General features: G+C 49.1%; 1 protein-coding gene across 2 annotated transcripts in view; it reads left to right on the top strand.

The window, feature by feature from the left end:
• Nucleotides 1–25,001, top strand: part of UQCC1 (ubiquinol-cytochrome c reductase complex assembly factor 1) — a 415,387-nt gene that overhangs the window by 349,142 nt on the left and 41,244 nt on the right. For both annotated transcript variants that reach the window (XM_082272610.1, XM_082272609.1), the window contains exon 9: nucleotides 5,263–5,376. In XM_082272610.1, the coding sequence (XP_082128736.1) occupies nucleotides 5,263–5,376 (114 nt within the window). The remainder of the gene's footprint in view (nucleotides 1–5,262; nucleotides 5,377–25,001) is intronic.

Below are 25,001 nucleotides of genomic sequence, written 5' to 3'. Positions count from 1 at the left end.
ATCGGCAATGAAAAAACAATATCGGTCGATCCCTACTGAGTACAAAGTCATCCTGCAGCCTCCACCCTTCGTTACTCATAATTATGATACTATGCATCATACCAGGGGGCAAGACAATCAGAATATGAACTTAGTGATTGATATGCATCATTGCTTTGATTGGCAGACTTTAAAAAATATTTCTCTATCGCTCATTGACAGACGTAGTCCTCGGTGATACAGCACCTTCGGGTTATGTTGCCTCCACAGGAGCAGGACTAGACAGGAAATTAAAATGCTCTGGCCACACCCTAGGGGCAGTCCCAGAGGGTATATCCTCTCTCTCTCTGCCTCAGCAAATCAGTTATTTTCTGTCTAGTTAGGAGTAAGGACCTAGATACCTTGCTGGGATCTTCGGTCCTGGCAAGATTTTTTTCTTAAAAAGATTTTTTAGACAGCTTTTTTCTCCAGTGTTCCTGTGAGATCTTCAAGCAAGAAAGCTGAACTGGGCGACGGGCTGGATGTTGAGATCCGGTGGTCACCCCAGTTCAGCCTACGAGCGCGTGCAGGCCATAGCTCCGCGCTGGGTCGGCCGCGACAAAGTCCCATTAAGGGACTGACCCCGCGAGTTAAACGTCTCGCTGAAACGCCAAAGACCATGAGTCACGGCGTCCGTATTGGTCGACAGCCCTCCCGCCCCGGTGGAGAGGGGTACTGTCAGGAGTTGGTGCCCGCCTGGTTCCGGTATGGTGAGTAGTATGTTCCCCCTTTTCCCCCTGACGGGTCTTGTGGTGAACGCGGGCCCCTCTCTGTATGGTAAGATAGAGTCCCCCTCTATCCTATAACATGGCACAGATCCCCCTACTTTGAGTGTGATTTTATGTGCAAAAAGCCAGGAGGCTTGGTTTGGGAGCTAACAATCTAATTGTATACATGTTTAAAAGATTGTAATCAGTGGCAGTCTGGGAATCTTACTGTGATAAGAATAAGGTACCTACCAGTCAGAAGCCACGGACATGTAGACTGCCTTCCTACTCAAATCTCCAGCTATAGCAGGCCTTCCGAACGGCCATGAGGTCCGCCAGGGCCGGTACCGCCAACCACGCCAAAAATCCCCATGCAGAGATAGTGTTGTGTGCCCTGCAGCACACCGCTATTCGGTACAGGCCGCCGCCATTTTTTTTGCTGGATTGCACGAGCCGCCATTTTGGCGTAGCCTCGTGTCTCCAGCATGGGGGCGGCCATGTTTGAGGTGATCCAAACACCTCGTGGAGCTAGGGGAGGCGCCGGAAGGCGTGCAGAGGGGTGGAGCCGCCTCCTTTCTTCCTGGGCAGCCAGCCAAAAGACTTCCTGTTTGTCAAGACAGCGCTGTAACCTGTTGCAGTTAAACTCTGAGCATCAAGTGGTGAGCCTGGGGGTCTATCTCTCTCTCTCTCGATCGATAGGGATCCCTAGCAGGTAACACTAAGGGGCTTTTGTGGCGCTGGGGGTCTGTGAAAAAAAAAAAAAAAAAAAAGTTTTTTATTTTGAATTATATTATCCGGGAAGTTACTGGAATAATCATGGACCCTGCCACACAAATTCCCCCACCTGTTTCCCTCGAGGGGGCCACGGGACCCGCCGGTGCACAGAGTGTAGAGGCATTTACAGCAATTTTGGAGTCTATGGTGGCTCGGGTGGAGGCGGCCTGTCAGGGACGAGGGTCAAGGAAGCGACCCCCGCCTACCCCTATATTATCTGACACCTCTGACTCAGATTCAGAGATGGTCACTGCAGTTGCAGGTCCCTCTCCAAGGGCTGTTACCTCAGGTAAAGCTCCCTCAGACAGTGAGGAGGACGTTTCTTCTCCCGCTATAATTCAGGAAGAAGCATTGGTGGACGCACTAGTTGTGGCAGTGCAGGAAACCTTAAAACTTGAGGTTTTACCGGCAGAAGCAACTGATACAGAGATTCCTTTTGGTACTAACAAGCCCATCAAAACAGTGAAGGTTTTTCCTGTACCCAAGTGTTTTGGTAATAAGATTAAAGGAGAATGGGAGCATTCTAAACGTACCTTTACTATTTCCAAGCGTATTGCTAGACGCTATCCGTTTGAGGAATCCATCATTAAGAAATGGACGGTACCACCAGTGGTGGATCCACCTATTTCCAGGCTGAATAAAGCCACGGTTATCCCAGTGGAGGACACTTCGTCCTTTAAGGATCCGGTGGATCGAAAGATGGAAGCAGAGTCCCGCACCATCTTCTCTCTGATAGGGTCAGCATTTAGACCAGTAATTGTTATTGGTCTAGTTTCCCAGACACTTACGGAATGGGCGAGATTGGTACGCCAAGACCTTAGGGGAAAAGATATTCCCCAGGAAACATCTGATTTGATGGAACAGATTATACAAGGGCTACAGTTTATCTGTGACGCAGCCTTGGACACTACTCCCCTATTAGGGCATGCATCTATGTCAGCGGTAATCCTCAGACGTGTGCTGTGGTTAAAATGCTGGTCAGCTGACCTAGGTTCCAAAAAGACCTTGACGAATCTCCCCTTTCAGGGGAATCGTCTATTTGGGGCCACCCTAGATGAAATCATTAAGGATGCCACTGGGGGCAAGAGCACTTTTTTGCCACAGGCTGCTAAAGCTAAGGGACCTCGCAACAAGCGAGGACCTTTCTTTACCGCCCATAAAGGGTTCGCACGCCCGGCTGGAACAAGCGGGAAAGGCAAGACTCCTCCAGGAGGGTTCAAGAAAGGCTGGTCGGACAAACAGAGGACCAACTCAGCCAAACCCGAAGCAAAGGAGTACACAGCCTGAAGGTGCGCCCCCACCCAGTTTGAGGGTGGGGGGACGTTTTCACCGGTATTCAGGACATTAGATCGAGCATCAACTACTACTACCGGTGCGATTCTTCCCTTCCAACATTTAAGTACTACAGGGAGCGGTAGTCACCGTTCCCTGAATAGATCTTTTCCTTTACCTTTTCCTAAGATTAGTCTCAATTCCCCACAGGAATCGGATCTGGTTGACCAGACAGGCCAAGAAGCCTCTAGCCGGGTGACTTCGGTCCCTGAGGTTCAACCAGAAAAGATCACCCTTCCTGATAGCAATCAGGTATCTGATAAATGTGTGGGAACAGAAAACGACCAGACTTTCTCGGATGGTCGGGGCCAGATAGCTCTAGGGACGCCTGGTTCAGATCCAGTCAGCACCAGTGGTCCTAGAAATTCTAGGCTGGCCTCGTCAAGCCAGCCTGGCCGACTTGGACAGGCTAGTCGCAGACGTTCCGTGGGAACTTCGTCTCAGGGAGTGTCTGTGGTCTCAAGGACCAATTTACCATTGTGCTTTACAGTCGCTGGTTTTAATGGCCTGGCCATTGAGACCCAAGTACTGAAGGACAGAGGTTTGTCAGCTTCAGTCATTCCTACCCTTATTAAAGCAAGGAAAGCGACTTCCAGCAAGGTCTATTATCACACATGGAAGACTTATATTGCGTGGTGCGAATCTTTAGGATTTCCTCCACGTACCTATTCGGTGACTCGAATATTGGCTTTTTTGCAACAAGGGGTTGAGCAGAAGCTAGCCTTGAGCACCATCAAGGGTCAAGTTTCAGCATTAGCAATCTTCTTTCAGAAACCTTTAGCTACCAAGTCCTTGGTGCGGAATTTCATCCAGGGGGTGCGGCACCTGGCTCCACCAGTCCGCGCGCCCTTACCGCCCTGGGATCTTAATTTGGTTTTGTCGGTTATGCAGAAACCTCCCTTTGAAAACATCAGGGAGATTTCCTTGCTTACTTTATCCCAGAAGGTGGCCTTCTTGGTGGCTATCACTTCTGCTTGCAGGGTGTCAGAACTGGCTGCATTATCATGCCAGTCCCCATACCTAGTGATTCATAGGGATAAGGTAGTACTTCATCCTAAGCCATCCTTTCTTCCTAAGGTGGTTTCAGATTTTCATCTGAATGAAGATATTGTACTACCTTCCTTGTGTCCTCAGCCCAAGCATCATCAGGAACATGCGTTGCATTCCTTGGATGTGGTTCGGGCAATCAGAGTATACCTGAAAGCTACGGAATCATTCCGTAAGACGGATTCACTTTTTGTGATCACGGATGGCCCCAGAAAGGGTTTGCCTGCATCTGCCGCGACCATTGCCAAATGGATTAGACAGACGGTGGTACAGGCTTATTCGATTAAGGGTCAGAGTCCTCCGTTCCCTGTTAGGGCGCACTCCACTCGAGTGCTCAGTACTTCCTGGGCCTTTCGCCATCAGGCGTCAGTGGTCCAGGTATGTAAGGCGGCCACCTGGTCGTCGGTACATACCTTTACAAAATTCTATAAAATTGATGTGACGGCATCGGCGGATGCCTCATTTGGCCGCAAGGTTTTGCAGGTCGCAATTTGAGGAGACCGGTGGTCTACCTCGAGAGTTTTTTTCTGTTTGAAAAATTTCTTTTTTGTTGAGTCTCATCATTAGGATGAGCATTGTAAACTTCTAGTTGGCACCGGTTGGGCCTTCTAGATTGGGATTTGATTTCCATTTTCCCACCCCTCATTTGTGATACTGCTCTGGGACGTCCCGAAGGTGCTGTATCACCGAGGACTACGTCTGTCAATGAGTGATAGAGAAAAATGGATTTTTGTAAAATCTTACCGTAAAATCCTTTTCTCTTAGCTCATTGACAGACGTAGTCCCCGCCCCTCTGTTTTGGAGTTGGGTTGGGTTAAAATTTCTAAAGACTGCTTTTTGACATAACTGATTTGCTGAGGCAGAGAGAGAGAGGATATACCCTCTGGGACTGCCCCTAGGGTGTGGCCAGAGCATTTTAATTTCCTGTCTAGTCCTGCTCCTGTGGAGGCAACATAACCCGAAGGCGCTGTATCACCGAGGACTACGTCTGTCAATGAGCTAAGAGAAAAGGATTTTACGGTAAGATTTTACAAAAATCCATTTATTGTGCCTACAGAGCTCTTTTAAAGGCCTTCATGCTGATTTTAAACCATGTGATATACAGTAACTAATCAAGAATTGACTGTTGATGCATTTGTCGATTATAATTATCACTGTGGAAATGAACTTTGCAAGGCTTTGGCAAAACATTAGGCTTATGTTCAGTAACATGAATCAGAAAGAAACAAATCAAAAATTGATTGTTATATGGCTGATTATACTGAATTGGTAATAGGCTAATCTGTCATTTTTGCAGCGGTATATCTTGGTATCATGTCATTTAGATAAAGTTGTGGATCTTTTATACTGCCAAGGGATCAAGACTTTTCATTTTCTTTTGTAGGGAATTATATCCGATGATCGCGTTTTGTCTGCTGCTCTTTGGCGAAATCTTTTCTGTATGCGCTGTGATGATCCTCGTCAGTTAGAGCTGCTGGTTGAATATGTACGCAAACAGGTAAATATCTCTGCCTCCACATGATACAAAGCCTGGTTCATTTTGACCATGTTTGTTGACTTCAAGTGTACAAAACAGGGATAAGGTTATAAATTATTTTGCAAGTGTTACAAGTGTAGAATCCCACAACACAGAGGCGCCTTTAAGCGCCCATTCACACTGGCGCAACACGACTTGCTGGGGCGACTTGCACGGACTTCATATCATTGAAGTCAATGCAAGTCGCCTCCAGGTCGCCCCAAAGTAGTACAGGACCCTTTTTCTAAGTCGGAGCGACTTGTGTCGCTCCTATTAGAACGGGTCCTGTGCTAATCAATGGCAGGCGACCGACCGCGACTTGTCAGGCGACCAAGTCGCCTGACAAGTCACGCTAGTGTGAATGGGGTCTAAATGACAATCTACTTTCATCTTCTAAACCCTTTTCTTCAGAGAGGCCTACAACTGTACTTTTATTTTTCTCCATCAGCTCATCCCCAATAGTTATTACCTTCTGGATCTCTTGACCCTCCCTCTTAGATTGTAAGCTCTAACCAGCAGGGCCCTCTGATTCCTGCCGTATTAAATTGTATTGTAATTGTACTGTCTGCCCTTATGTTGTAAAGGGCTGTGTAAACTGTTGGCACTATATAAATTCTGTATATTACTAATAGTTTATATGTTAGAAGTGATCAACATAAAAATGATAGAGGGCCTCAAGTTCAGCCTCCGACACTTCCAGAGGACTGCACAGTAACAAGTTGTTTTTTGGTTTTTAGGTAAAGTGCATTGGGCAAGGCAGCCTATTTAAAAAAAAAAAAAAATAGGCAGTAATGTACTTCAGTTTCTGAAAATCTGGTGTATTTTTTACCAAAACGCACACTAAAGAGAAAGTGGAAGAAAATAAGCCTCCTCATTTGTTGATTTTTCTCTCCCGCATTTTGGTGTAGAGGAACCTCCTTTTAGCTAATAGGCTAACTCCTTGTCTCTGGCACCTCCTTCAGTTGCCTCTTACTTTCTCTCCTGTGTTACTGCACTCTACAATGCAACGTTCCTGAACTTCTTGGGCTCCCTATATCCCAGGGCTGCTTGTCTCTCTCTAAATGGGGACTTGCGTTTTGGTGTACCCCATCTGGATACTTACATCCTTCCTCAGTAGAATTCTTTCTCATTGGGTACAGTTATATTCTCTTGTAGAACGTGGTACTCAGCAATTCCTCCTCTCCAGTAGGGTTCCCTGGAGTTCATGGTCAACTAGAACCTGGCTGTTCCCTACCAATAAAGGGGGTTACTGCTTAATTCTCAAGTTTTGACCCTGGTTTAAATCTTGCCTTTTCCATGCATTACCATCATGGGATGCTCAGACAACCCCCCCTGTAGAGGGTCATTTTTTAGGACCCTTGCAGTCAACACCCATTTGAAGGGCCTATCACCACAGTTAAGCAGGTCCATCAAGGTTTCTATCCAGCTCCAGGTGCTAAAGTGGATATTTTTTTTTGCTCATCCATTTTTTTTTTCCTGGTGCAACAGTCTGGAGTTACAGTATTCACTTACTCCTGTCTACCCTTGTAGGGGGCACCCTACCCCTTCAGTCAAGCTGTTTTCCTGGTATTGTAGCTTTGGATTCTTCCCTGGTCTTAAGGGTCACTTTGCAATCCTCATTGGCTTGTGCCTTGTGAGGATCTAATATTCTTTGGATATCCAGTCTAGCAAGATTGGTTACCTTTTAGGGTTGAGCGAACACGGACTGTATTATTCGTGTTCGTACCGAATAATTGGATTTTTGTTACCCGAACACGGACCCGAAAACTTTACTGTATATTCGGGTAAAAATCCGTGTTCGGTCGTTTTATTTCCGGGTTTTGCATGCATTGGCGCGCTTTTCATGGCGGGCTTTCAACAGCCAATCAACAAGCGTTTAACTGGTGTGCCTAAGCCATCCCAGCCATGCCTACAAATGTATTAGTAGCTGTGATTGGCCATCTGAAGCATGTGACCAAGTCTTTATAAGTTCGAGGCAGCGCCGCTGCGGCGTCATTCTGCTGTTTAGTTCAGGGACAGAGCACACATCAACGTGCTGGCTGCTGATTAGGGACAGACGGGGAAAAAAAAAAACATTTGTGTCCGGATAGAATTGAGGGACAGGTCAGAGTGTGTTAGGCAGGGCGAGTTGTAGGCATTTTAGGGCGAGGCTGCTGCTGATTTTTAGGGTCAGACAGTGTGTTCTACAAACTACAATCGATATTGCTGTGTGGGGTGGGGTTTGCAGTCACCCGATCTACGATCTTATCAATCCTTTTAGGGAGAGAGTCTGCTGATTTTTAGGGTCAGACAGTGTGTTCTACAAACTACAATCGATATTGCTGTGTGGGGTGGGGTTTGCAGTCACCCGATCTACGATCTTATCAATCCTTTTAGGGAGAGAGTCTGCTGATTTTTAGGGTCAGACAGTGTGTTCTGCAAACTACAATCGATATTGCTGTGTGGGGTGGGGTTTGCAGTCACCCGATCTACGATCTTATCAATCCTTTTAGGGAGAGAGTCTGCTGATTTTTAGGGTCAGACAGTGTGTTATACAAACTACAATCGATATTGCTGTGTGTGGGGGGGGGGGGGTTTGCAGTCACCCGATCTACGATCTTATCAATCATTTTAGGGAGAGGCTGGAGATAGGCAGGTGTCAGTGGTCCACATCCATTTTGCTGTGTGTGGGGTGCAGTGAACACAATTTCTTTGGGGTGCAGTGAACACAATTTCTTTGGGGTGCAGTGAACACAATCTTTTTGGGGTGCAGTGAACACAATCTTTTTGGGGTGCAGTGAACACAATCTTTTTGGGGTGCAGTTAACACAATCTTTTTTGCCCACTGAGGAGGAGGGAGAAAAGTATTTTTCTATCAGCCACTGTGTGCAGCATTTTTCCTTCAGCTGTGCTGTGCTGACTGATCATACACCGCTGTGTTCAGTTCACATGTGCTATTATTGAGTGGTTTAAAAAATCATACACTTTTTTTCTATTCCACTATTCAATATAAAGCCTTGGGTTAAAAAAAATAAATTGTGGCCTGCAGCAGAGCTGAATGATATTTGGGGTTCATCTCATACTTCTGAAGATTTGAGGGTGCTGCCTGTTCCAAACTCCTCCTACTCCTCATCCAGCCTTTTAGGGGTACAAACAATAGTAATTGGGGCCTAGTGTGGTTCTGTACGTGTGAGATACATACACTTTTTTCGATCATATTTTCTATTCCGCTATTCAATAAAAACCTTTGGGTATCAATTAAATTGCGGGATAGTCTGTGTTGGTACGTGTGAGATACACCTTTCCAAGTTTTTGGGGTTCATCTCATACTTCTGAAGATTTGAGGGTGCTGCCTGTTCCAAACTCCTCCTACTCCTCATCCAGCCTTTTAGGGGTATAAACAATAGTAATTGGGGCCTAGTGTGCTTCTGTACGTGTGAGATACATACACTTTTTCTCTTACGTCCTCCGACAGTCGCCGCCACTTCATAATCTTCACTAATGGGGTATTGACCTTTTCTCCGTAGGAGTAGCTAGGCAACAAGATTTGTTAATATAAAAGCTTTTAGCATATCACACCCCTAGGGGGTGGTCCCCTCAGTCAATACCTCCCTGCTTCCTGCATTCTCAACTCAGTTTCTAATGCCTAGCTTAGGAGTAGCTAGCTGATACTGTGCTGGGGCTCTCAGTCTCAGCTTTCTATCCTCTTTTTTGATTTTATTTGAGTATTTTTTCTCTTTCTTTTACTAGCTGTTATTTTTCTCAGCATTAGTTTAGTTTCTTCGGATGAAGATAATCATGCGGAGCTGGGTCTCGGACTGGCCACCCTGGTTCCCAGGGCTCAGGGCCAGGGGTTCCCCAGCCTGCCATCGAGCGTTCAGTCAGGTTTCCCTGGCATATTGAACGACCCATCCCTGTTCGCTGCAGGGATGCTGCCTGTGAGGTGGCTACCTCACTGGACGCCATTTGCGGTTTCCACTGCGTCCTGGCTGCGACACTCCCTGTCCTCAGTACAGTACTGGAAGAAGGCTCCCCACGCCATCCGGACTGGTAAGTACATTTCTATGTGGGGACCTGTCTGTTTGGGTGTCAGTCTGTGACTGTGTGACCCTGCATGTCTGTATCTGTGCTGAGCTCCCTGTCAGATTCCTGTGTGGAATAGCTGCCTTTTCTGTGGGCTGCGGGGGGGGGGGGCTCTCCCGATCTGCTATGTGTGCTGTGTGGGCAGACTGGGGTTAGACATGCTGTGCGGCGGCCGCTATTGCGGTCCGCCATTTTTTTGAGGCAAACTTGTGGTGTCCGGCCCTAAGTGTGTAGGGCGCGGTGTTTTGGCGCCAAACGCCGCCATTTTGATGGCGATCGATGTACAACCACATGTCGGCACCATTTTGTCATTGCCCAAACAATGCCTCAGCCGAGCGGCCATGTTTGTGTAGCCTACATAGGCTTTATAGGGCGGTCAGTCATTACATCACTTCCTTTTGCTCTGGGACAGCGATCGGTGGCAGCAGCCTGTGTGGCCTCTCCAGGTTTTTACCTTTCCTTATCCTGTATTTCCCTGCTCAGTGTTCTTATCCCTGTGGGGGTCGATCCATGCAGTAGTGTGCGGTGGGCTACGCTCGCCGCGGTCTTAAAGGGACAGTACTCCTTTTTCCGATTTTTGCTGGGGCATGGATTCTCAGGATTGCAAGTTTCCTCCCACCTTGGTGGGGGGCCAAGGAGCTGCTGCATCCCCCGAGGGGGCTGATCTGGCTGCTATTGTGGCGAACTTGGCTTCTCAGGTGCAAATGCTAATGGCTGATCGATCCGCAAAACGGCCCAGATTGTCTATTTCCTCTGATTCAGAGGGCGATGGGGCTGCTATGGCTGGAGTGCCCTTCTCAGGGTCTCGTTCATTTCTGGACCTTGTGGGGTCTGAGGGGGAGGCTGAGGTAGAAGGGGTTGATAATTCTCCCCCTGGCTCGCCTGAAGAGCTTGCACTCATGGATGAGTTGGTTGCTTCTATCAAAGAAGCACTGCATTTGCAGGATGAACCATGTCCTCCTGCTTTGCTGTCCTCTTATGGGACACAAAGGAAGCGCAAAACAGTGCAGGTTTTTCCCTGCCCTGCGTAATTTCAGCGCGCTGTTGATGAGCAATGGCACAATTTAAAGAAGCCATTTACTGTTTGCCAAGTAAGTTCAAGCTGCGTTATCCATTTACGCCCACCACTGATGAGCGTTGGTGTGTGCCGCCTCAGGTGGATCATGCGGTAGCGATTTTGAATAAATCTACTGCGATTCCTGCTGAGGATACCCCGGTGTTCCGGGACCCTACAGCCAAGAGATTGGAGTCTCTTGCCCGTCATGCTTATACAGTTGCCGGTTCTATGCTGAAGCCTATTTTTGCTTCCATTTTGGCAGCCCAGGCTATTGCGGATTGGACGCAGGTGCTCAGGCGCACCCTGGTGGCTGACTCTGCTCCGCCGACAACATTGGCTATGGTGGATCAAATTCATCAGGGTGTCATGTATTTGTGTGTTGCGGACTTGGATTTAGTCCCTTTGGCTGCACGCCTCTCTAGTGTGGCGGTATTGCACTGTCGCCTGATCTGGCTGAAATGCTGGTCGGTTGACCAATCTCACAAGAATAAGTTTGTTCGCGGTAAGAGGAATACCTCGTTTAGACCCTCTCAGGGGTCCTTTCGTGCCTTTCGGTCGCAATACAAGGGCAAGCCCTTCAAGGGCCAAGGCTCCCAGAAGAAGCCGTGGGCAGGTAAGCAGAAGTCCGGCCAGTCCGGGTCCACTGCCCATGCCAATTCGGCCTGAAGGGGCGCCCTCACCCGGCTCTGGGGTGGGGGGACGTTTGCTCGGTTTTCTTCAACCCTGGCTGGCCCGCATTCGGGACAGGTTGGTTCAGGAAATCGTTCGATCTGGATACAAGATCGAGTTCCTCTCTCGGCTGGCGAGCAGAATTTTTCCCTCAAATCTTCAGCTGTCTCCGGAGCGTTTGCAGGATCTGCACCTGGCGGTGCGGGACCTGCGGGCCCAGGGAGTGGTGGTTCCGGTGCCTCATCGGGACAGATTTCGGGGGTTCTACTCCAATCTGTTCACTGTGCCCAGGAAGGAGGGCAAGGTACGTCCGATTCTGGACTTGAAAGCTCTGAACCGCTTTGTGCGGGTTCGCAAGTTCCGCATGGAATCCCTGCGCTCGGTGGTGGCTGCCCTGGTTCCGGGGGAATTCATGGCCTCCATCGACTTGAAGGATGCGTACCTTCACATCCCCACTTTAGAGGGTCACCAGAGGTACCTTCGATTCGCCATTGCGGAGGATCACTACCAATTCGTGGCGTTACCCTTCGGTCTCGCTTCGGCTCCGTGGGTTTTCACCAAGGTGCTTGCGCCGGTCCTGGCTTTGTTGAGAGCCCAGGGCATCTCTGTCTTGGGGTATCTAGACAATATCTTGATTCGGTCTGCAACCAGTCAGGGCCTGGTGAACGACCTGTCCGTCACGATGCAGACTCTGCAGGAGTTCGGTTGGACGGTAAATTTTCCAAAGTCGACGTTGTGTCCATCGGTTCGTTTTCCCTACCTGGGGATGATCCTGGACTCTGTTCAAGCGAAGGTCTTCCTGCCGGAAGACAAGCTCCGGACACTTCAGGACGAGGTCAGGTCCCTCAGGGACACTCAGTGCTCGTCCCTTCGGACATGTATGAGGTGTCTGGGATTGATGGTCTCGGCGTTCGAGGCGATTCCCTTCGCCCAGTTTCACACACGGGATCTTCAGGCGGAGATCCTGGCTAAGTGGGACGGCGTCCGCAATCTCTGGATCTGCGGATTTCATTGAGCCGCCTCGCCCGAAGGGGTCTTTTGTGGTGGCTCCAGTCCCCGGCGGTGTCGGGGGGCAAGTCTTTTCGTCCTTTGTCGTGGACGGTGATCACCACGGATGCCAGCCTGGCGGGCTGGGGTGGTGTTCTGGGCGTTCTGTCCGCCCAGGGAACTTGGTCGGTGGAGGAATCCTCCCTTCCGATCAACATTCTGGAATTGCGAGCAATAAATCTCTGCCTTCTGCGTTGGAGGGACAGGCTTCAGGGCCGTCCGGTTCGGGTGCAGACGGACAATGCCACAGCGGTGGTCTACATCAACCACCAAGGGGGCACCAGGAGTGCCCGAGCGGCTCGGGAAGTAGCCGACATTCTGCCTTGGGCCGAGACGCACGTCCCGGCGATATCTGCAGTTCACATTCCGGGGGTGGAGAACTGGCAGGCGGACTATCTGAGTCGCCAGACCCTGGACCAGGGAGAATGGTCCCTTCACCCGGATGTCTTTCAGATGCTGTGCGCGAAGTGGGGTTCCCCAGATGTGGACCTGTTCGCGTCTCGTCTAAACAACAAGGTGGAAAGGTTTGTAGCAAGGACGCGCGATCCTCGGGCAGACGCCTCAGACGCGTTAGTGGCACCCTGGCATCAGTATCGTCTGATGTATGCCTTTCCACCGATTCAGCTGCTGTCCAGGCTCCTTCGCAGGTTGGCCTCGGAACCGCACACGGTGATTCTGGTGGCGCCAGACTGGCCTCTCCGGTCTTGGTACGCAGACCTCGTGAATCTGGCGGTCGACGCTCCGTGGCGTCTACCTCTTCGAGAAGATCTCCTGTCTCAAGGACCGATATTCCATCCTGCTTTACAGTCGCTGGCTTTAACGGCCTGGCTGTTGAAAGCCAGGTCCTGAAGGATAGGGGTCTCTCCCCTGAGGTCATTCCCACTTTGATCAAGGCTAGGAAGGCCTCTTCGGGGAAGATTTACTACCGTACTTGGAAGGCGTATTTTGCCTGGTGTGAGTCCAGGGGGTATTCCCCTCGCTCATACTCGGTATCGAGAGTGTTGGCTTTCCTTCAAACGGGCGTGGACCAGCGTTTGGCATTGGCCACGATTAAGGGTCAGATTTCTGCGCTGGCCGTTCTCTTTCAGCGCCCTGTGGCGTCTAATTCTTTGGTTAGCACCTTTGTTCAGGGGGTGCGACACTTGGCCCCTCCTCGGAGGGATCCTTTACCTCCATGGGACTTGAACCTTGTTCTGTCCGTGTTACAGCATGCTCCCTTTGAGAAGATCAGGGAGATCTCGTTGCCTTTTTGGTAGCGATCACTTCGGCTCGCAGGGTGTCGGAGCTGGCGGCCTTGTCCTGCAGCTCTCCCTACTTGGTGATTCACTTGGATAAGGTGGTCTTACGACCTAACCCTTCTTTTCTTCCGAAGAGGATCTCGGAATTTCACCTCAATGAGGACATTGTCTTGCCTTCGCTTTGAGCGAAGCCTAAGCATCCAAAGGAGGTGGCTTTGCATTCCTTGGATGTTGTTCGGGCGATCAGGGTTTACCTGTCATCGACTAAATCCTTTCGCAAGTCGGATTCTCTATTTGTCCTTCCAGAGGGTCCTCGGAAGGGCATGGCAGCGTCGGCTGTGACCATCGCCAAATGGATCAGACAGACCATTGTGCAAGCCTATGCTTTGAAGGGGAAGGTTCCTCCTTTCCCTGTGAAGGCGCACTCTACCAGGTCTCTGAGTACGTCTTGGGCCTATCGTCATCAGGCCTCTGTGGCCCAGGTGTGTAAGGCGGCGACTTGGTCGTCCGTTCACACCTTCTCCAAATTTTACAAGGTGGGTGTTCAGGCATCGGCAGATGCTTCCTTTGGCCGTAAAGTTCTTAGTGCGGCAGTGCCTTAGGGTCCCTTGTTTTGGGTCCTTGGCTGTTGGGGTATTTTTACCCCTAGGTTACTAGTTCTTTCCTTGGTTGTGGCTCCTGTTGAGCACGTTTTCCTGTTGCCCAGTTGGTTCTCTTACTTTGGTAAGGTTCCTTTCTCTAATGTGGATACTGCTTTGCTTTAGGCGCGGCTGCGTTTTTTCCCACCCCTCATGTCTACACTGCTCTGGGACGTCCCCATTAGTGAAGATTATGAAGTGGCGGCGACTGTCGGAGGACGTAAGAGAAAACGGAATTTTTGTAAAATCTTACCGTAAAATTCCTTTCTCTGAGTCCTCCGACAGTCGCCGCCCCCGCCCCTCTTTTGGGGTTTGTTTATGTACTCTACTGCTATGCTACTGAAACTGAGTTGAGAATGCAGGAAGCAGGGAGGTATTGACTGAGGGGACCACCCCCTAGGGGTTTGATATGCTAAAAGCTTTTATATTAACAAATCATGTTGCCTAGCTACTCCTGCGGAGCAAAGGTCAATACCCCATTAGTGAAGATTATGAAGTGGCGGCGACTGTCGGAGGACTCGGAGAAAGGAATTTTACGGTAAGATTTTACAAAAATTCGTTTTTTTGATCATATTTTCTATTCCGCTATTCAATAAAAACCTTTGGGGATCAGTTAAATTGCGGGATAGTCTGTGTTGGTACGTGTGAGATCCACCTTTCCAAGTTTTTGGGGTTCATCTCATACTTCTGAAGATTTGAGGGTGCTGCCTGTTCCAAACTCCTCCTACTCCTCATCCAGCCTTTTAGGGGTACAAACAATAGTAATTGGGGCCTAGTGTGGTTTTGTACGTGTGAGATACATACACTTTTTTTGATCATATTTTCTATTCTGCTATTCAATAAAAACCTTTGGGGATCAGTTAAATTGCGGGATAGTCTGTGTTGGTACGTGTGAGATCCACCTTTCCAAGTTTTTGGGGTTCATCTCATACTTCTGAAGATTTGAGGGTGCTGCCTGTTCCAAACTCCTCCTACTCCTCATCCAGCCTTTTAGGGGTACAAACAATAGTAATTGGGGCCTAGTGTGCTTCTGTACGTGTGAGATACATACACTTTTTTTGATCATATTTTCTATTCCGCTATTCAATAAAAACCTTTGGGGATCAGTTAAATTGCGGGATAGTCTGTGTTGGTACGTGTGAGATCCACCTTTCCAAGTTTTTTGGGGTTCATCTCATACTTCTGAAGATTTGAGGGTGCTGCCTGTTCCAAACTCCTCCTACTCCTCATCCTGCCTTTAGGGGTACAAACAATAGTAATTGGGGCCTAGTGTGGTTCTGTACGTGTGAGATACATACACTTTTTTTGATCATATTTTCTATTCCGCTATTCAATAAAAACCTTTGGGGATCAATTAAATTGCGGGATAGTCTGTGTTGGTACGTGTGAGATACACCTTTCCAAGTTTTTGGGGTTCATCTCATACTTCTGAAGATTTGAGGGTGCTGCCTCGTGTGAGATACATACACTTTTTCTCTTACGCCCTCCGACAGTCGCCGCCACTTCATAATCTTCACTAATGGGGTATTGACCTTTGCTCCGTAGGAGTAGCTAGGCAACAAGATTTGTTAATATAAAAGCTTTTAGCATATCACACCCCTAGGGGGTGGTCCCCTCAGTCAATGCCTCCCTGCTTCCTGCATTCTCAACTCAGTTTCTAATGCCTAGCTTAGGAGTAGCTAGCTGATACTGTGCTGGGGCTCTCAGTCTCAGCTTTCTATCCTCTTTTTTGATTTTATTTGAGTATTTTTTCTCTTTCTTTTACTAGCTGTTATTTTTCTCAGCATTAGTTTAGTTTCTTCGGATGAAGATGATCATGCGGAGCTGGGTCTCGGACTGGCCACCCTGGTTCCCAGGGCTCAGGGCCAGGGGTTCCCCAGCCTGCCATCGAGCGTTCAGTCAGGTTTCCCTGGCATATTGAACGACCCATCCCTGTTCGCTGCAGGGATGCTGCCTGTGAGGTGGCTACCTCACTGGACGCCATTTGCGGTTTCGCACCGCAGTTCCACTGCGTCCTGGCTGCGACACTCCCTGTCCTCAGTACAGCAGTTTGGTCGCTGGAAGAAGGCTCCCCACGCCATCTGGACTGGTAAGTACATTTCTATGTGGGGACCTGCCTGTTTGGGTGTCAGTCTCTGACTGTGTGACCCTGCATGTCTGTATCTGTGCTGAGCTCCCTGTCAGATTCCTGTGTGGAATAGCTGCCTTTTCTGTGGGCTGCGGGGGCTCTCCCGATCTGCTATGTGTGCTGTGTGGGCAGACTGGGGTTAGACATGCTGTGCGGCGGCCGCTATTGCGGTCCGCCATTTTTTTGAGGCAAACTTGTGGTGTCCGGCCCTAAGTGTGTAGGGCGCGGTGTTTTGGCGCCAAACGCCACCATTTTGATGGCGATCGATGTACAACCACATGTCGGCACCATTTTGTCATTGCCCAAACAATGCCTCAGCCGAGCGGCCATGTTTGTGTAGCCTACATAGGCTTTATAGGGCGGTCAGTCATTACATCACTTCCTTTTGCTCTAGGACAGCGATCGGTAGCAGCAGCCTGTGTGGCCTCTCCAGGTTTTTACCTTTCCTTATCCTGTATTTCCCTGCTCAGTGTTCTTATCCCTGTGGGGGTCGATCCATGCAGTAGTGTGCGGTGGGCTACGCTCGCCGCGGTCTTAAAGGGACAGTACTCCTTTTTCCGATTTTTGCTGGGGCATGGATTCTCAGGATTGCAAGTTTCCTCCCACCTTGGTGGGGGGCCAAGGGGCTGCTGCATCCCCTGAGGGGGCTGATCTGGCTGCTATTGTGGCAAACTTGGCTTCTCAGGTGCAAATGCTAATGGCTGATCGATCCGCAAAACGGCCCAGATTGTCTATTTCCTCTGATTCAGAGGGCGATGGGGCTGCTATGGCTGGAGTGCCCTTCTCAGGGTCTCGTTCATCTCTGGACCTTGGGGGGTCTGAGGGGGAGGCTGAGGTAGAAGGGGTTGATAATTCTCCCCCTGGCTCGCCTGAAGAGCTTGCACTCATGGATGAGTTGGTTGCTTCTATCAAAGAAACACTGCATTTGCAGGATGAACCATGTCCTCCTGCTTTGCTGTCCTCTTATGGGACACAAAGGAAGCGCAAAACAGCGCAGGTTTTTCCCTGCCCTGCGGAATTTCAGCGCGCTGTTGATGAGCAATGGCACAATTTAAAGAAGCCATTTACTGTGCCAAGTAAGTTCAAGCTGCGTTATCCATTTTCGCCCACCACTGATGAGCGTTGGTGTGTGCCGCCTCAGGTGGATCATGCGGTGGCGATTTTGAATAAATCTACTGCGATTCCTGCTGAGGATACCCCGGTGTTCCGGGACCCTACAGACAGGAGATTGGAGTCTCTTGCCCGTCATGCTTATACGGTTGCCGGTTCTTTGCTGAAGCCTATTTTTGCTTCCATTTTGGCAGCCCAGGTTATTGCGGATTGGACGCAGGTGCTCAGGCGCACCCTGGTGGCTGACTCTGCTCCGCCGACAACATTGGCTATGGTGGATCAAATTCATCAGGGTGTCATGTATTTGTGTGTTGCGGACTTGGATTTAGTCCCTTTGGCTGCACGCCTCTCTAGTGTGGCGGTATTGCACTGTCGCCTGATCTGGCTGAAATGCTGGTCGGTTGACCAATCTCACAAGAATAAGTTTGTTCGCGGTAAGAGGAATACCTCGTTTAGACCCTCTCAGGGGTCCTTTCGTGCCTTTCGGTCGCAATACAAGGGCAAGCCCTTCAAGGGCCAAGGCTCCCTGAAGAAGCCGTGGGCAGGTAAGCAGAAGTCCGGCCAGTCCGGGTCCACTGCTCATGCCAATTCGGCCTGAAGGGGCGCCCTCACCCGGCTCTGGGGTGGGGGGACGTTTGCTCGGTTTTCTTCAACCCTGGCTGGCCCGCATTCGGGACAGGTGGGTTCAGGAAATCGTTCGATCTGGATACAAGATCGAGTTCCTCTCTCGGCCGGGGAGCAGAATTTTTCCCTCAAATCTTCAGCTGTCTCCGGAGTGTTTGCAGGATCTGCACCTGGTGGTGCGGGACCTGCGGGCCCAGGGAGTGGTGGTTCCGGTGCCTCATCGGGACAGATTTTGGGGGTTCTACTCCAATCTGTTCACTGTGCCCAGGAAGGAGGGCAAGGTACGTCCGATTCTGGACTTGAAAGCTCTGAACCGCTTTGTGCGGGTTCGCAAGTTCCGCATGGAATCCCTGCGCTCGGTGGTGGCTGCCCTGGTTCCGGGGGAATTCATGGCCTCCATCGACTTGAAGGATGCGTACCTTCACATCCCCATTTTAGAGGGTCACCAGAGGTACCTTCGATTCGCCATTGCGGAGGATCACTACCAATTAGTGGCGTTACCCTTTGGTCTCGCTTCGGCTCCGCAGGTTTTCACCAAGGTGCTTGCGCCGGTCCTGGCTTTGTTGAGAGCCCAGGGCATCTCTGTCTTGGGGTATCTAGACAATATCTTGATTCGGTCTGCGACCAGTCAGGGCCTGGTGAACGACCTGTCCGTCACGATGCAGACTCTGCAGGAGTTCGGTTGGACGGTAAATTTTCCAAAGTCGACGTTGTGTCCATCGGTTCGTCTTCCCGACCTGGGGATGATCCTGGACTCTGTTCAAGCGAAGGTCTTCCTGCCGGAAGACAAGCTCCGGACACTTCAGGACGAGATCAGGTCCCTCAGGGACACTCAGTGCTCGTCCCTTCGGACATGTATGAGGTGTCTGGGATTGATGGTCTCGGCGTTCGAGGCGATTCCCTTCGCCCAGTTTCACACACGGGATCTTCAGGCGGAGATCCTGGCCAAGTGGGACGGGCGTCCGCAATCTCTGGATCTGCGGATTTCATTTAGCCGCCTCGCCCGAAGGGGTCTTTTGTGGTGGCTCCAGTCCCCGGCGGTGTCGGGGGGCAAGTCTTTTCGTCCTTTGTCGTGGACGGTGATCACCACGGATGCCAGCCTGGCGGGCTGGGGTGGTGTTCTGGGCGTTCTGTCCGCCCAGGGAACTTGGTCGGTGGAGGAATCCTCCCTTCCGAGCAACATTCTGGAATTGCGAGCAATAAATCTCTGCCTTCTGCGTTGGACGGACAGGCTTCAGGGCCGTCCGGTTCGGGTGCAGACGGACAATGCCACAGCGGTGGTCTACATCAACCACCAAGGGGGCACCAGGAGTGCTCGAGCGGCTCGGGAAGTAGCCGACATTCTGTCTTGGGCCGAGACGCACGTCCCGGCGATATCTGCAGTTCACATTCCGGGGGTGGAGAACTGGCAGGCGGACTATCTGAGTCGCCAGACCCTGGACCAGGGAGAATGGTCCCTTCACCCGGATGTCTTTCAGATGCTGTGCGCGAAGTGGGGTTCCCCAGATGTGGACCTGTTCGCGTCTCGTCTAAACAACAAGGTGGAAAGGTTTGTAGCAAGGACGCGCGATCCTCGGGCAGACGCCTCAGACGCGTTAGTGGCGCCCTGGCATCAGTATCGTCTGATGTATGCCTTTCCACCGATTCAGCTGCTGTCCAGGCTCCTTCGCAGGTTGGCCTCGGAACCGCACACGGTGATTCTGGTGGCGCCAGACTGGCCTCGCCGGTCTTGGTACGCAGACCTCGTGAATCTGGCGGTCGACGCTCCGTGGCGTCTACCTCTTCGAGAAGATCTCCTGTCTCAAGGACCGATATTCCATCCTGCTTTACAGTCGCTGGCTTTAACGGCCTGGCTGTTGAAAGCCAGGTCCTGAAGGATAGGGGTCTCTCTCCTGAGGTCATTCCCACTTTGATCAAGGCTAGGAAGGCCTCTTCGGGGAAGATTTACTACCGTACTTGGAAGGCGTATTTTGCCTGGTGTGAGTCCAGGGGGTATTCCCCTCGCTCATACTCAGTATCGAGAGTGTTGGCTTTCCTTCAAACGGGCGTGGACCAGCGTTTGGCGTTGGCCACGATTAAGGGTCAGATTTCTGCACTGGCCGTTCTCTTTCAGCGCCCTGTTAGCACCTTTGTTCAGGGGGTGCGACACTTGGCCCCTCCTCGGAGGGATCCTTTACCTCCATGGGACTTGAACCTTGTTCTGTCCGTGTTACAGCATGCTCCCTTTGAGAAGATCAGGGAGATCTCGTTGCCTTTTTGGTAGCGATCACTTCGGCTCGCAGGGTGTCGGAGTTGGCGGCCTTATCCTGCAGCTCTCCCTACTTGGTGATTCATTGGATAAGGTGGTCTTACGACCTAACCCTTCTTTTCTTCCGAAGAGGATCTCGGAATTTCACCTCAATGAGGACATTGTCTTGCCTTCGCTTTGCGTGAAGCCTAAGCATCCAAAGGAGGTGGCTTTGCATTCCTTGGATGTTGTTCGGGCAATCAGGGTTTACCTGTCATCGACGAAATCCTTTCGCAAGTCGGATTCTCTATTTGTCCTTCCAGAGGGTCCTCGGAAGGGCATGGCAGCGTCGGCTGTGACCATCGCCAAATGGATCAGACAGGCCATTGTGCAAGCCTATGCTTTGAAGGGGAAGGTTCCTCCTTTCCCTGTGAAGGCGCACTCTACCAGGTCTCTGAGTACGTCTTGGGCCTATCGTCATCAGGCCTCTGTGGCCCAGGTGTGTAAGGCGGCGACTTGGTCGTCCGTTCACACCTTCTCCAAATTTTACAAGGTGGGTGTTCAGGCATCGGCAGATGCTTCCTTTGGCCGTAAAGTTCTTAGTGCGGCAGTGCCTTAGGGTCCCTTGTTTTGGGTCCTTGGCTGTTGGGGTATTTTTACCCCTAGGTTACTAGTTCTTTCCTTGGTTGTTGCTCCTGTTGAGCATGTTTTCCTGTTGCCCAGTTGGTTCTCTTACTTTGGTAAGGTTCCTTTCTCTGATGTGGGTACTGCGTTGCTTTAGGCGCGGCTGCGTTTTTTCCCACCCCTCATGTCTACACTGCTCTGGGACGTCCCCATTAGTGAAGATTATGAAGTGGCGGCGACTGTCGGAGTACGTAAGAGAAAACTGAATTTTTGTAATATCTTACCGTAAAATTCCTTTCTCTGAGTCCTCCGACAGTCGCCGCCCCCGCCCCTCTTTTGGGGTTTGTTTATGTACTCTACTGCTATGCTACTGAAACTGAGTTGAGAATGCAGGAAGCAGGGAGGTATTGACTGAGGGGACCACCCCCTAGGGGTGTGATATGCTAAAAGCTTTTATATTAACAAATCTTGTTGCCTAGCTACTCCTACGGAGCAAAGGTCAATACCCCATTAGTGAAGATTATGAAGTGGCGGCGACTGTCGGAGGACTCAGAGAAAGGAATTTTACGGTAAGATTTTACAAAAATTCTGTTTTTTGATCATATTTACTATTCCGCTATTCAATAAAAACCTTTGGGGATCAGTTAAATTGCGGGATAGTCTGTGTTGGTACGTGTGAGATCCACCTTTCCAAGTTTTTGGGGTTCATCTCATACTTCTGAAGATTTGAGGGTGCTGCCTGTTCCAAACTCCTCCTACTCCTCATCCTGCCTTTAGGGGTACAAACAATAGTAATTGGGGCCTAGTGTGGTTCTGTACGTGTGAGATACATACACTTTTTTTGATCAAATTTTCTATTCCGCTATTCAATAAAAACCTTTGGGTATCAATTAAATTGCGGGATAGTCTGTGTTGGTACGTGTGAGATCCACCTTTCCAAGTTTTTGGGGTTCATCTCATACTTCTGAAGATTTGAGGGTGCTGTCTGTTCCATACTCCTCCTACTCCTCATCCAGCCTTTTAGGGGTACAAACAATAGTAATTGGGGCCTAGTGTGCTTCTGTACGTGTGAGATACATACACTTTTTTTGATCATATTTTCTATTCCGCTACTCAATAAAAACCTTTGGGGATCAGTTAAATTGCGGGATAGTCTGTGTTGGTACGTGTGAGATCCACCTTTCCAAGTTTTTGGGGTTCATCTCATACTTCTGAAGATTTGAGGGTGCTGCCTGTTCCAAACTCCTCCTACTCCTCATCCTGCCTTTAGGGGTACAAACAATAGTAATTGGGGCCTAGTGTGCTTCTGTACGTGTGAGATACATACACTTTTTTTGATCATATTTTCTATTCCGCTATTCAATAAAAACCTTTGGGTATCAATTAAATTGCGGGATAGTCTGTGTTGGTACGTGTGAGATACACCTTTCCACGTTTTTGGGGTTCATCTCATACTTCTGAAGATTTGAGGGTGCTGCCTGTTCCATACTCCTCCTACTCCTCATCCAGCGTTTTAGGGGTATAAACAATAGTAATTGGGGCCTAGTGTGCTTCTGTACGTGTGAGATACATACACTTTTTCTGATCATATTTTCTATTCCGCTATTCAATAAAAACCTTTGGGGATCAGTTAAATTGCGGGATAGTCTGTGTTGGTACGTGTGAGATCCACCTTTCCAAGTTTTTGGGGTTCATCTCATACTTCTGAAGATTTGAGGGTGCTGCCTGTTCCAAACTCCTCCTACTCCTCATCCTGCCTTTAGGGGTACAAACAATAGTAATTGGGGCCTAGTGTGCTTCTGTACGTGTGAGATACATACACTTTTTTTGATCATATTTTCTATTCCGCTATTCAATAAAAACCTTTGGGGATCAGTTAAATTGCGATATAGTCTGTGTTGGTACGTGTGAGATCCACCTTTCCAAGTTTTTGGGGTTCATCTCATACTTCTGAAGATTTGAGGGTGCTGCCTGTTCCAAACTCCTCCTACTCCTCATCCTGCCTTTAGGGGTACAAACAATAGTAATTGGGGCCTAGTGTGCTTCTGTACGTGTGAGATACATACACTTTTTTTGATCATATTTACTATTCCGCTATTCAATAAAAACCTTTGGGGATCAGTTAAATTGCGGGATAGTCTGTGTTGGTACGTGTGAGATCCACCTTTCCAAGTTTTTGGGGTTCATCTCATACTTCTGAAGATTTGAGGGTGTTGCCTGTTCCAAACTCCTCCTACTCCTCATCCTGCCTTTAGGGGTACAAACAATAGTAATTGGGGCCTAGTGTGCTTCTGTACGTGTGAGATACATACACTTTTTTTGATCATATTTTCTATTCCGCTATTCAATAAAAACCTTTGGGGATCAGTTAAATTGCGGGATAGTCTGTGTTGGTACGTGTGAGATCCACCTTCCCAAGTTTTTGGGGTTCATCTCATACTTCTGAAGATTTGAGGGTGCTGCCTGTTCCAAACTCCTCCTACTCCTCATCCTGCCTTTAGGGGTATAAACAATAGTAATTGGGGCCTAGTGTGCTTCTGTACGTGTGAGATACATACACTTTTTTTGATCATATTTTCTATTCCGCTATTCAATAAAAACCTTTGGGGATCAGTTAAATTGCGGGATAGTCTGTGTTGGTACGTGTGAGATCCACCTTTCCAAGTTTTTGGGGTTCATCTCATACTTCTGAAGATTTGAGGGTGCTGCCTGTTCCAAACTCCTCCTACTCCTCATCCTGCCTTTAGGGGTACAAACAATAGTAATTGGGGCCTAGTGTGCTTCTGTACGTGTGAGATACATACACTTTTTTTGATCATATTTTCTATTCCGCTATTCAATAAAAACCTTTGGGGATCAGTTAAATTGCGATATAGTCTGTGTTGGTACGTGTGAGATCCACCTTTCCAAGTTTTTGGGGTTCATCTCATACTTCTGAAGATTTGAGGGTGCTGCCTGTTCCAAACTCCTCCTACTCCTCATCCTGCCTTTAGGGGTACAAACAATAGTAATTGGGGCCTAGTGTGCTTCTGTACGTGTGAGATACATACACTTTTTTTGATCATATTTACTATTCCGCTATTCAATAAAAACCTTTGGGGATCAGTTAAATTGCGGGATAGTCTGTGTTGGTACGTGTGAGATCCACCTTTCCAAGTTTTTGGGGTTCATCTCATACTTCTGAAGATTTGAGGGTGTTGCCTGTTCCAAACTCCTCCTACTCCTCATCCTGCCTTTAGGGGTACAAACAATAGTAATTGGGGCCTAGTGTGCTTCTGTACGTGTGAGATACATACACTTTTTTTGATCATATTTTCTATTCCGCTATTCAATAAAAACCTTTGGGGATCAGTTAAATTGCGGGATAGTCTGTGTTGGTACGTGTGAGATCCACCTTCCCAAGTTTTTGGGGTTCATCTCATACTTCTGAAGATTTGAGGGTGCTGCCTGTTCCAAACTCCTCCTACTCCTCATCCTGCCTTTAGGGGTACAAACAATAGTAATTGGGGCCTAGTGTGCTTCTGTACGTGTGAGATACATACACTTTTTTTTTATCATATTTTCTATTCCGCTATTTAATCAAAACCTTTGGGTATAAACAATTAAATTGCGGTATAGTCTGTGTCGGTACGTTTGAGATACACCTTTCCAATTTTTGGGGCGCATCTCATACTCATCATACTGCCGATGTTTTGAGGGTGCTTCAGTCTGCCTCCTGACTGTTCCGAACTCCTCCTACTCCTCATCCTGCCTTTAGGGTACAAAAAATTGTAATCGGGGCCTAGATTGTGTTTGTACGTGTGAGATACACCGTTTTGTAAAATTTGTCCTATTCCGCTATTCAATATTCACCCTGTTTGAGTGTAAAAAATTAAATTGCGGGATAGTCTGTATCGGTACATGTGAGATACACCTTTTTAAATTTGTTTGGCGCATCTCCTTGCCCCGCCAAGGATTGCAGGGCGCTTCAGTTTGCCTCCTGTTCCCAACTCCTCCTACTCCTCTTCCTCATCCTCCCTTTAGGGTACAAAAAATTTTAATCGGGGCCTAGTCTGTGTTTGTACGTGTAAGATACACCGTTTTTTATCCTATTCCGCTATTCAATATACACCCTTTTGGGGTAAAAAACATTAAATTGCGGCATAGTTTGCATATTTGACTGTGAGATACACCCGTGCGATAC

Source organism: Pelophylax lessonae, assembly GCF_965119305.1.
Source record: "Pelophylax lessonae genome assembly, chromosome: 11".
In the NCBI taxonomy this organism is placed as follows: Eukaryota; Metazoa; Chordata; class Amphibia; order Anura; family Ranidae; genus Pelophylax; species Pelophylax lessonae.
This window is presented reverse-complemented; position numbering and strand designations above follow the sequence as displayed.